The following is a 12961-nucleotide window of genomic DNA, read 5'->3' as shown; positions in this document are numbered from 1 at the left end:
CGCTAATTTGGGCTTCACAACACTGCTGAAACAATGGCTAAGAAGTGAGTTTTACGTGTGAGCGTTAGGCGGTATCTGTGTTACTAACGGCGGTTGCGGCAGGGATAAGAAAGGTAAAAAAGCCGGTGACTGGGACGACGATATCGAGTACGATCAGCCAGAAGCTGAGGAGTTTGGGACGCCGGCGGCACCTGCTGAAGGAGAGCAGAGCGGGCCAGTGGGCGCCAGCGAGGCGACTGAAGACGACTTCGGGAACGACTTCATGGCCACGTTGAAGAAGAACAAGGCCAACAAGGCCAAGAAGGCTGAGGAGGAGAAGGCGACGAAGGGTAACGGTCCTGTGATCAAGTCCAAGAAGGAGAAGGAGAAGGAGAAGAAGGAGAAGGAGAAGCAGAGAAAGAAAGAGCAGGCTGCCAGAAAGAAGGCCCAGCAGGCTGCGCAGAAGGCCGCTGGTGGCTCAAATGAGGCCACGCCTGAGCCAGCTGAGAAGAAGGATGAGAAGAAGAGCGAAGGTGCATCTGCTCCAAGCTCAACGCCTGTGCCAAAGGGCAAAGGTAAGAAGGTCCCAGCTGGGTTGGCAGCTTTGAGAAAGCAGTTGGAATTGCAAAAGCAAGCCGAGGAAGAGGCCCGCCGTCTCGCTGAGGAAGAAGAGAGACTGGCCAAAGAGGAGGAGGAAAAGGAAAAGGCAGCTGAGGCTGAGAGAGAGGCTGCTCGTGAGGTTAAGCGTGAAAAGGAAAGACTCAAACGTGAAAGACTCAAAGCTGAAGGTAAGCTCCTAACAAAGAAGCAGAAGGAGGAGAAGAAGTTACTCGAACGTCGTCGTGCGGCCCTTCTTGCATCTGGCAACGTTGTTGTTGCCGGTTTGAACTCTGGATCTGGCGAAGAGGCACCAAAGCCAAAGAAGGTTGTCTACGGTAAGAAGAAGAAGACGAACAACAAGGCAGCTGAAGATTCTAAGAAGGAACAGGAGAGACTTGAGGCTGAAAAGAAGGCCAAGGACGGTGAGGACGAGGATGAAGCATTGGTTGATGACTGGGAACAAATGGCCTTGTCTGATGATGATGAAGAAGAAACCGCTGCTGCTGAGCCTGCTAAGGAGGATACATCTGACGACACCACCCAGACTCAAGAAACCTCTGAGATTGAAGAAGACAAGGTTGATGCTGCTGCACAGGCCGAAGCTGCCATTGCTGCTGCTGAGGCCCAAAAGAAGGCTGAGGAGGAAGCTTCTGCTGCTGCCACCCGTTCCGTCGAATCTAAGCCAAAGAAGAATGGTAAGAAGAGTCCTGAGCCTAGCTCTGACATGCGTTCCCCAATTTGTTGTATCTTGGGTCACGTTGATACTGGTAAGACCAAGTTGTTGGATAAGATCCGTCAAACAAACGTGCAAGGTGGTGAAGCTGGTGGTATTACCCAACAGATCGGTGCCACCTACTTCCCAATCGATGCCATTAAGCAAAAGACCGCTGTCATGGCACAGTACGAGAAGCAAACCTTTGATGTTCCAGGTTTATTGATCATTGATACACCAGGTCACGAGTCTTTTACAAACTTGCGTTCTCGTGGTTCCTCGTTGTGTAACATTGCCATCTTGGTTATCGATATCATGCACGGTTTGGAACAACAGACTTTGGAGTCCATCAGATTGTTGCGTGATAGAAAGGCTCCTTTCATTGTTGCTTTGAACAAGATTGATAGATTGTACGATTGGCAATCTACTCCAAACAACTCCTTCAGAGACTCATTCGCAAAGCAGTCAAGAGCAGTTCAACAAGAATTCGAAGACAGATACACCAAGATCAAGGTTGCCCTTGCTGAACAAGGGTTGAACTCTGAGCTTTACTTCCAAAACAGAAACATGTCCAAGTACGTGTCCATCGTTCCAACTTCCGCTGTTACTGGTGAAGGTGTTCCAGATTTGTTGTGGTTGTTGTTGGAGTTGACTCAAAAGAGAATGTCCAAGCAATTGATGTACTTGTCCTCTGTTGAGGCTACCATCTTGGAAGTTAAGGTTGTTGAAGGTTTTGGTACTACAATTGATGTTATCCTGTCTAACGGTTATTTGAGAGAAGGAGATCGTATTGTATTATGTGGTATGAACGGTCCAATTGCAACGAATATCCGTGCTTTGTTGACACCTCCACCTGCTCGTGAGTTGCGTATCAAATCCGAATACGTTCATCACAAGGAAGTTAAGGCTGCATTAGGTGTTAAGATTGCTGCCAATGACCTTGAAAAGGCTGTTGCCGGTTCTCGTTTGTTGGTTGTTGGTGAGGATGATGATGAAGAAGAGATGATGGAGGAAGTTATGGATGATTTGACCGGTCTTCTTGATTCCGTTGATACATCTGGTAAAGGTGTTACCGTCCAAGCATCTACTCTTGGTTCTTTGGAAGCTTTGTTGGATTTCTTGAAGGATATGAAGATTCCTGTCATGTCTATTGGATTGGGTCCAGTGTACAAGCGTGATGTTATCAAGGCAACAGCCATGCTTGATAAGGCTCCAGAATATGCCATCATGCTTTGTTTCGATGTTAAGGTTGATAAAGAAGCTGAGCAATACGCCGAACAAGAAGGAATTAAGATCTTCCAAGCTGACATTATTTACCATCTCTTCGATGCCTTCACAGCTTACCAGGAGAAACTTCTTGAACAACGTCGTAAGGACTTCTTGGAGTACGCTACCTTCCCATGTGTGATGAAGACAATTCAAATCATTAACAAACGTAACCCAATGATCATCGGTATTGATGTCGTTGAAGGTTCTCTAAGAATTGGTACACCTGTCTGTGCTGTGAAACTTGACCCTGATACTAAGCAAAAGACAACTATGGTGTTAGGTAAGGTTGTTTCCATGGAAGTGAACCACAAGTCTGTGGATATTGTGAAGAAGGGTACAACCAATGCTGGTGTTGCTGTTCGTTTGGAGAACCCATCCAACGCTCAACCAGTTTGGGGACGTCACGTTGATGAGAAAGACACATTGTACTCGTTGATTACACGTAAGTCTATTGACACCTTGAAAGATCCAGCATTCAGAGACACTGTTCCAAGAGAAGACTGGCTCCTGATCAAGTCCTTGAAACCAATCTTTGACATCAAATAATCTCCTCCTGGAATATATCATATATATCATCATGTTAATGTCCATGTTTTTGTTTAACCATATTTGTAGGCATCATTTGATCTATCAATGCATTAAAGATTGTATATAAAAGAGATATCTAATGTACAATAAAAACATGAGTGTAACTTTTCTTCCAAATCCATTAAAATGTGTTGATCACACATCCTTTGGCATTTGTGCCAATAAATCGAAACCACCAGTACCAACACCGGACAACTTACCCAACACGATACGAGCAGATGGAGATTCAAGCTTTTCACGATCGCTATCAAGAACTGCCTTAGTGAGGAACTGACAAGTTGTCTCATAAGACATCTTCATGAAAGCAGACGTAGATGAATCAATACCTTGACGGTTAAAGGCGAGATATGTACCTTCCCTAGTCATCATATCACCAATCAAATCCAAATGACGAGAAGACACTGTAATGGCATAACGGCCGAAAACGTTCTGGATTTCATTAACAATTGTGTTTCTAGCAGCCTCAACACCATAAGTCTTCAAGACAGCGTAGACATCGTTGGAGGTGATACCATTGACGTCGATGAAGTCATCTTGATCCCACATGGCCTGGAAGTTAACACCTTCAGTTGTCAACACACGCTTTCCATTCTCTGGTTGTGGGTGGAGACAACGGCCAATACGTGGAACCTCCTTAACGACAAAGCGACGACAGATGTCTTCAATGATGTTGACCATCAACAGCTTCTGTGTGCCAGCAGGAAGCACAAGACTGAACTGGCACCAAGCACCGTTGGCGTCATCGAAATCAAACTTAGTGATAAGATCGTGTGCACTCAAGACTGCGGATTGTCTGTCACGGGCATTCTTGGTTGATACAGTCTTCTTGGACTTTTGCTCCTCTTCATCAGAATCGGAATCTGAGTCAGAGTCATCTGAGTCGGAGTTCATCTCTTCATCAGACTTCTCAGCAGCTCTCATAGTTTCCAGTTCATCATCATCCGGGCCATCGTAGGAAACGGATTCCTTGCCCTTAGAACGTTGCTTTTCGTCATCAGCATCTTCATCTTCGCCTGCCTTTGAAACAAGTTCGACGTCCTTGAACTTAGGAAGAGCAGTACCAACCTCTGGCATGGACTCATTATTAGGCTTCTTCTGTTTCTTGACCTCTTTGATGATAGCCACCTCGACAGTTCTTAAGAACTTGTCCACAATGATCTTCTCAAGGTGCTCCTTGGATACATCATACTCCAGATGGTACTCTTCACTGTTGAAGAACTTGAAGTCAATGTTGTAAGCACGACCCGCATTTTGGCCTTCACCAGCAGTTTCAGTAACAGTGACATGATCCACAAGCTCAGAGAATACAACCTTAGCAACAGAACGACAGAAAGCATCAGCCATATCGTCATCCACTTCATCTTTGATTGGCAGTGTCATCTGTGGTGTCTTGATAGAAGCGGAGGCTGTCATAATGATTTCTCTCATACGAGGAATACCCAAAGTAACGTTTGCTGCACCGTGACCAGCAAAGTGGAAAGTGTTCAAGGTCATTTGGGTAGATGGTTCACCGATAGATTGGGAAGCAATAATACCAACAGCCTCACCAGGGTTAATCAGAGAACGCATGTACTTCAGTTGCATCAACGCAGCAAACTTCTTCTCAGAGATTCCGGATTTCTTGAAGAGTTGTGGATTCTCAGAAATGAAGTCATCCAGCTTCTTGTCAAATTTCTCAGAAACAGATCCCAAGTATTTTGCTGGGTTGTAGACGGACAATACTGGGTCATATTTCGTTGATTCAGAATTCTTCTTGAGGTGTTTTTTAACCTTCTTGGAATACTTCGATGCAACCTCGGTGTCCAAATGCTCAATCAAGTGACCTGGATTGTATTTGGCTAACAGAGCATTGTAGTTATCCATACAGAACTTGAACTGATTCATGTGAGATTCTTTGGTAACATCAATGGCATCACCACCGTACAAGAATTGAATCAGTCTACCATCACCATCTCTGACAGAGTTATCATATGTGACATGAACACCCTCCAACTGTTTAGTCAAACAACGCTGTAAGTAACCGGATCTAGAAGTCTTCACAGCAGTATCAATCAAACCTTCACGACCAGCCATACAGTGGAAGTAGTATTCCTGTGGTCTAATACCAGAATAGAAACGTCCCTTGATGTAACCACCTGCTCTGGCATCAGTCTCGTATGCTTTGAAGGATGGCAAGGTCTTACCACTCACCATGACAGGCACACGTCTACCTTCCAAAGCCTGTTGACCTAACAAACACATAATCTGAGACACGTTGACATTAGAACCCTTGGCACCAGATAAGGCCATCGCTTGCATGGAGTTATCTGGGAATCTCTTCATAGTACCATCAGGAACACACTTTGAAACGACTTGGGATGTAATGGCGTTAACCTTCGACTGGGTGACAGCATCGAGAATACCAGATTTATTGTCATCACGGTAAACTTCTTCCAAACGTTTCAAGAACTCAGGATCATTCTGTTTGACATCTTTATCCAAGTTTGTCACCTCAGCAGCAGCAAGACGACCGACATCAACAGATGTGAGCAAGATCTCGGATCTCCATTTGTTACCTTCTTCAGTCAAACGCAAGTCATCCATACCACAAGTGAATGCAGTATTCACGATGTAGTTTGTGAAAAGTCTACCAAGCACGGATAAAGACTTACCAGCAACAGCTGGACCATAAACTTCGTGCAAAGAGTGGACAATACCATATTCGGAAGCACCATATTGGGACTTATCCAGAATACCACACAACAGCTCACCATTTCTGAATAAAACCTCGTTCTCCTTTGATCCCTTACCCCAGTATTCATTCTTGATCTTATTCTTAGAGAGCAAATTGATACCTGGTTTATCAGCAGGAGTAATGTTCAACAAAACAGTTGTGATAATTTGCTTACCAGTCCACAGGGGTTGTGGTTTGTAAATAGCTGGTGGAACAGTGACCAATTTTGGTCTTGTAGAGTGACCATCTTCTGGACGAATACAAGAATATATGTACTGTTGGTATTGCTCCCTGGTAAAGAATGAGTCCTTGTTCGTGATCCAGACACCAGCAGAAATGTGATCTTGAATCAAACCTCTTAAAGGAGAACCAGAAGTTGGAGTCAAGTATTGCGAGTCGGTGTTTGCTAAGTTCAAAGCTTCAGCTCTTGCATTTTCGTTTTGTGGGAAATGCATATTCATTTCATCACCATCGAAATCAGCATTATAAGCATTAGTGTTGGCATAATGCAAACGCAGTGTCTTTTCACCAGGCAGGACTCTAACCTTATGACCCATCATAGAAGCCTTGTGCAAAGTTGGTTGACGGTTCATGATCACAACATCCTTGTTCTTGATATGACGGTAAACCTTCTTGTTAATAACATGAGATGTGTTACCAGATGGAGTCATCAATTGGTTGGCCAAGGCCTTACGTTGGTCCAAAGTCATACCAATCAAAGATATCAGAGAACCATCCTCATTTTGAATTTGGATGGCACCTGGCCACTTGTCGGGTCCGTTAATCACAGCCTGACGCAACTCTGCAGCGTTGTGAGCAGTGACCGGCTCAGGATAAGTGAGCTTTCTGGCAAACACTGGTGGGACACCAATCTCGTTTGTCTCGATGTTTGGATCTGGGGAGATAACCGAACGAGCAGCGTAGTTCACACGTTTACCCATCATGTGCTTTCTGAACAAACCTTCCTTCTTCTCAAGGGCTTGCTTCACACCCGGAACTGGATTACGAGAGGCGCCGGCATTTTGGTTCTTTGTAGAATCAATGAAGGCATTGACATCGTTTTGAATGGTGACAAATGCATTCATGAGTCTGTTGAAAGTGATTTTTCTATCATCAGCAGTCATCTTGTCCTTTTCAACGGTGGAGATTTGGTCATTTAAATCACGGATGAGCAAAGATGTTGTCAAAATCTTGGACAACAGCTCATTTTGAGAGTTTTCATGGACCTCTTCACCAAGTTTCGAAGGCATACGGAATCTTGTTGGTGGAACCACAACAGCTTGGAGGAAAAACAGGTCTGGTGAAGTTCTATCCGTAGCTTTTGGTCTTGAGTGGAACAAGAAATGAATGATTCTCTCCTCCCTCTTGAAGAGAGCACGCATGATGTTTCTGACCTCAGTGCTCAAGACGTACTTGGATCCCTTAGATACTGTTCTTCTTTGAGGAGCATCCAGGTCATGATCACCACTTGCCTTCTTGTTACCAGCCTTGATCATGTTTTGACGCGATTGACCCTTGACTCTGTTGTTAATCTCCTGTTTATCGGTCAATGGGTTTTCAAAGATTTTGGTGAATCCATCTTTTCTGAAAGTTGGTGAGAACATGGAACAGTTATCACATTTCTTTCTGGACAAGATTCTCTTGTAGAAATCGTGGATCAGCTTCTTACGCTCCTCGTTAACAGAGGCCGTTTGAATACCATACTCGCTAGTTCTTCCCTCTGACAATGCCTTGGCGACGGAAACATCAACGAATTCTTCTCTTCTGGCAATGAGGTCCTTCTCAGCCTGCGGGTTGGACGACAGGAATCCTTCCTCCTCGGCCTCGTCCTCCTCGACATCCAAGTCAAGACGCATATTGTCAATCTCAGCTGTCTCCAGCAGCAGTCCGTACTGTATGAGTCTCAGCTTGCAGGCAAAGAGATGGACCTCCAATGACTTGAGCTTGAACTTGTGGCAGTAGAGACAAGCAGATCTCAGAAAGATGTAGAGTTGGTTGAAGAACAGCGGGTTGTAGACTGGAATAGGCAGGTCGATATGACCTTGATGACCAGGACAGTGTTTATCATCCAGTCCACACGTAGCACACAAGTTCCTCAAAAACGCTCCGAGAGCCAAATCGTACAAACCGCCAGAGATGGGATGACCCAGGTTGTCAAAGACTGTTGGGTTCGTGATCTGTTTAGCAGACAGCTTGCGGATCTCATCTGCAGTAAGAGCACCAAAGTCCACTGAGACAATCTCTGAACCGACAGGTTTAGCGATATCCATTGTTGTACACTCGAACTTGGCCTTGTTTGTGTCCTGTTAAAGTGTTCTTTGTTGTGTTTTGAAAGAGGAAAATTTTGGCATGAAAAAGAAGCAGAGGGAAAAAAATTTGATGCGGTCCGCGCACTCTTAGGCGATGAGGTTGGAGGAGTTTTCATTAGATCGGAAATCCGGTTTGGTAGTCATCGAAGGTGTATTCTGTTCCAGCAATGGGTGTAGTACGGGCTGATAATGCGTGGTGTAATGTTCAATTGAGGACGGAGACTGGTTTCCCAGAAGAATTAGGGAGTAGCAGTTTCTAAAAAGGGAATATGGGACAAGATAAAAGAGGAGCCGAGTCCTCGGAATTCCACTAGATCCGGAACTTCTTCCCTCGGATCTCGCTCCTACGGTTTAATTCAGCAAAAAAATCTCGACAGCGGTTAATTTTTATGCTTTGTTTACACAAAAACAAAACAAAAAAAAAACATTCAACCCGACAAATCAGATCTCTCTAAACAGCAACGAGAAAGAGGTGAACGTAGACGACTGTTAGGTACTCTCTGTTTGATATGTTTGGAGCCTCTAACAACAACGCTACGTCTGGTGGAGGGCTCTTTGGGAATCAGAGCACTTCTTCGAACGGAGGTTTCAGCTTTGGGAATTCCAATGCCAACGGTGCTGCCAATGCCAATGGCGCCAACAAGAACACCTTCTCCTTTGGTAACAGCAGCACATCCTCTCCTGCCGGGTTGTTTGGTAATTCGAATGGCAATGTGAAGGCGCCAGGTGCCGGAGGCCTCTTTGGAAGTAACTCCGCCGCTACCATGAGTACTCCTCAACAACCTGCTGTGTCGTCAGGCAATTTGTTTGGTAGCAATAACAACAACAACAATAACAACGCGGCTGGTGGGTTGTTTGGACAGAAACAGAACACTTTTGGAGCCAACAATCAGGGTGGTGGACTGTTCAGTAACAATGCCACTTCAGCTTCCAAACCGCTCTTTGGTAATGCAGCGGTGAGTACACCAGCTCCAACAAGCGGAGGACTATTCGGTAACAACGTTGCTTCTAGTACAAAGCCATTGTTTGGTAACTCCAACAGCAATACCACATCATCGTCGGGACTTTTTGGAAACAGTTCAAATCAACAAGGGTCGTCGCTTTTTGGAAAATCGAACACAGCATTCAATCAACCGTTGATGAACAACGCAACTCCCGTGAAACAGTATAACTTCAAAGATTTGCCTAAATCGTTGACAGATTCGACAAAGGCCAATAAAACAATAAACCTCACTGAGTCTTCTAGAAAAAGAAGCTTGTCTTCAGTCAATGGATCAGCTGTACCTCAGGGGAAATCTGCATTGTTGGAGAAATTTGGATCGAGATTCTCCACTATCCAATCACAAGTAAACTATAACTCCGAGGGCCTATTTTCTCCAAAGAAGGATCTGATCCAGTCAATGCTGAGATCTGAAAGGTCTCATGAGACAAACTCAGCTGTTAGCAAACTTCCCCAAGACCGTTTTTCATCAAATGTGGTTTCCTCAAGATCAATGACAACCCCAAGATCCATGTCCACCGACTATCTCAAGTTAAAGATTAACCCATCAAGAACTGAATCTAGAAGATTGAAGATATTTGGTGATTCTGGTGGAGCAAAGAAGGTTAGAATATTAGGCAAGGAAGAAGTTAAAGACTCTTTTGTTGATGATTCGAACGGCAACGCTGAGCTTGATCAAACACACCTCTTGTCAACGTCTCCGAATAAAAAGGAACAAGATAAATTTGCTGAGACTATATCAGGTGTATCATCTCAAGACTCTGAATATTGGTGCTCTCCTTCAATAGAGGAGTTACAGACGCTTCCTCTGAGACAGCTTGCGGAAGTGCCAGGGTTTACCATAGGAAGAAAAGGTTATGGTGTTATTAGATTTGAGCTTCCTGTTGATTTGACTGCCTTTTGGTCGGACTTGAAGGGCAACTTATTTGGTAACATTGTGAAGATCAACAAGAACCACACCGTTGAAGTATATCCTAACGGATCCGTTCCTTTGGGCACTGGCTTGAATGTCCCAGCTATTATCACTTTGGAAAAAGTGTTTCCAATAACTAGACGTAAAGTTGCTCTGAGCTCAGCAGAGAAAGACATTGAACATCGCTTGTTTGTTAAGAAGCTGAAAGAGCTGAAAGACATGGAATTTGTGACCTATGACCCTATTAATGGTTCATGGACGTTTAAAGTACAACATTTCAGCATTTGGGGGTTAGTGGAAGAAGATGATGCTGTTGTCGATATTGAAGAGGAACTTGCAAAGGCGAAAAGAAAAATTGCATCAGCAGAACCAGCAGAACCGACACAATCACTAAAGAGACCAACTCCTCCAGCAGTGTCGAAAAGTACTCAAAAGGTTATGAAAACAAACAACTTTGCCGAAGACACATTTCTCTACAAAAAGCAAAATGACAATAACACCTACGAATTCGATACAACTTCCTTCATTCCAGGGAGTTTCTTCTCCCCAGATGTTGATAATGAAGAGCATGTTGAAGAACATAACGACGAGATAAATACTGAAAATATACTTTCAGACTCTAGTGTTGATGATGAGGAGGTCAATGCAGCTGTGCCTAGTCAGTTGGGATTTGATAACGATGACTCGCTTTCTCCGGAGGACTTTGAAATGGTTGAAAAACAGTTTGAGCCGGAAGCCTTGGGTCAACAAGACTTTGATGTCTTGGACGCGAATCCATCTCTGAGCATTAGTGATGATTGGGATACACAATTGGAGTTATGTTCCCGTTATGATTCTGTTTTTGCTAGTGATAAACTGAAACAGACCACCATTTTTGAGGGGCCCTTTTCCAAAAACCTGACAGCTGGTGATCTAGACAAGTTGCTATATGGAGATTTTTCTAAAGTTCTCAAATCGCACCAGGCCATCAGAGATGAACTCAGATTCTCAAATTATTCGTTCGTTGAATTCTCGGCATCAAATAAGCTATTGAGACAGACATCTCAAACGACATCGCATGTAAGTGCAAAATCTATCTACTTTCTATATGACTCTGATAATGGGCAGTTCTTAAAGTCTGTTTTCAGAAACCATCTATCATGCTCAAAAATTGTGGAAAGAAGCAATGGATTCCCAAAAGTTGGGCCAAACAAATGCTTTGACTTTAGACAGATCGCCAACAGCCTAAGCTATGATTTTTCACAGGAGCAGGGAACTGTTTGGGAACTGGCATCTGCATTGTTTGACAACAACACCAACGAGGAAATTGTCGGCCTTAATGACACCAGCGTTGTCAATAGAGTCTTGGAAATACAACGCCGTGAAGCCTTGATCTCATGGATCAAAAATGATATTCAGTCAGCAATCGACGCCAAATTGGATGCTTCAAACGACACCTTTGAACAGATATTCTTCCTTCTCAGTTCTTTCAACATATCAAGTGCTGCTAAACTTGCTATAACATCTAATAATCTTCATTTATCTGTTTTGATCTCGTTGCTTGGTTCAAATGACCCTGAAGTGAAATTAAGTGCTGGGAAGCAACTTGAGGTTTGGAAACGCAACGCTGTTCTTCAAACAATTCCTTCGGGGCTTGTAAAGATTTACCAATTGCTCAAGGGAGATGTCTTGGCCACTGATCTAATTGATGGTCTCTCACCAAGCGTTTCTTGGAGAACCAAATTGGGTCTACTTCTTTCGTACGGTGACATCAATGAGTCTTTAGCTACACTCATTGGATCGTTTATTGATTCTGAGAGTGCATCAATTCCCGAGCAAGATCAAACTTTCTTCAACCTTTTCAAGCTATTTGTTTTCAAACACCATTCGATTTATGATATTTCTGAGATCTTTGCGTTGCTCAGAGGCTCTAAGTTGTACGATGTCACTTTACAATGGTATTTGTATGAAATTCTTTTCAGATCGACCAAGCAACTATCTTTTGGTGCTGATAATGAGTTCCTTGGAGATCGTACAACGTTACTCTTCAGTGAAGAATTGCAATCGATGGGGTTATGGGAAGAGGCACTCTTTGTGCTTTTGCATTTGACGAACAACAGTGCGTGCGAGTCCTCGATTACTAGACTGTTGTCCACTAACCCACAGATCTTAGAGAATGATGATGTTACTGAACGATTAGTTCAGCAGTTATCAATTCCACAATCTTTGGTGTCTGAATGTAAGGCGCTTCATTGCAGATACACTGGAGACCACTGGAAGGAAGCACAGTATTTATTGGATGCTGGCAAATATGACGAAGCTCATAGAGTGATTGTCTCGTTTGTCGCCCCGGATGCTGTCATCAACAATGGTTCCAAGCTTGGTGAGTTGGAATCCTTGATATCACAATTCCCAGAGCGTCCAAATATCGAAGGCTGGAACATTGGCGTATCTGTTTACAAGAACTATTTAAAACTTGTCTCATCAAAGTCAACCGCACAGTCACCATTGCGCTTCCTCATTGAGTCCCTTCCTTTGGTCAAGGCCTACAACTTCCGGATGAATGTTGCCCTTCAACTCATGTCCAAGTTTGTTGCCGATAAACTAGCTCAATTACAGAGTAAAGAGGGATCTGGTGTATTGGATTTAGATGTTTCCAAGACCGATAAGCTCCCTCTTGGAGAGAGCGATAAATCTGCGGTGATGGTTCTTGATCGTTTCTTGAAAAGAGAGGCACTATCTTACTGATTTAGATTGTTCAACTAGGTACATTACGTTGTTTTCATAGAGAGTGTGTTTGTATAAGAAATGTATCAATTGAAAGAAAAAGAATCATATTTATGTCTTCCGTTGTAGCGTTTCGTTTAATGGAAACTGGAGATGGTTTTTTTTTGTCTCT

General features: G+C 43.7%; 3 protein-coding genes across 3 annotated transcripts; 2 read left to right on the top strand and 1 right to left on the bottom strand.

The window, feature by feature from the left end:
* Positions 1-33: 33 nt before the first annotated feature.
* Positions 34-3161, top strand: FUN12 (translation initiation factor eIF5B; the record flags this gene model as incomplete). Its single annotated transcript, XM_020217168.1, has 2 exons — positions 34-44; positions 103-3161. The coding sequence occupies 2 exons, from the start codon at positions 34-36 to the stop codon at positions 3104-3106; spliced, it is 3015 nt and encodes a 1004-aa protein (XP_020069798.1). The 3' UTR covers positions 3107-3161.
* An 11-nt stretch (positions 3162-3172) lies between these two features.
* On the bottom strand, positions 3173-8380 carry RPA190 (DNA-directed RNA polymerase I core subunit RPA190). Its single transcript, XM_020215311.1, has one exon. It carries the CDS (start codon positions 8129-8131, stop codon positions 3284-3286), a length of 4848 nt encoding a protein of 1615 aa, XP_020069797.1. The 5' UTR covers positions 8132-8380; the 3' UTR covers positions 3173-3283.
* Positions 8381-8588: 208 nt separating this feature from the next.
* NUP145 (nucleocytoplasmic transporter NUP145) lies at positions 8589-12898 on the top strand. Its single transcript, XM_020215310.1, has one exon. The coding sequence runs from the start codon at positions 8680-8682 to the stop codon at positions 12808-12810; it is 4131 nt and encodes a 1376-aa protein (XP_020069796.1). The 5' UTR covers positions 8589-8679; the 3' UTR covers positions 12811-12898.
* Positions 12899-12961: the final 63 nt, after the last annotated feature.

The sequence above is a fragment of the Cyberlindnera jadinii genome (genome assembly GCF_001661405.1).
Source record: "Cyberlindnera jadinii NRRL Y-1542 unplaced genomic scaffold CYBJAscaffold_9, whole genome shotgun sequence".
Lineage (NCBI taxonomy): Eukaryota > Fungi > Ascomycota > Saccharomycetes > Phaffomycetales > Wickerhamomycetaceae > Williopsis > Williopsis jadinii.
The sequence above is the reverse complement of the archived record's forward strand: the minus strand, read 5'-3'. Positions and strand labels throughout refer to the sequence as shown.

Excerpts from the sequence above, each read along its gene's own strand:
- RPA190 (XM_020215311.1), bottom strand. The coding sequence starts at position 8,131 with ATGGATATCGCTAAACCTGTCGGTTCAGAGATTGTCTCAGTGGACTTT.
- NUP145 (XM_020215310.1), top strand. The coding sequence starts at position 8,680 with ATGTTTGGAGCCTCTAACAACAACGCTACGTCTGGTGGAGGGCTCTTT.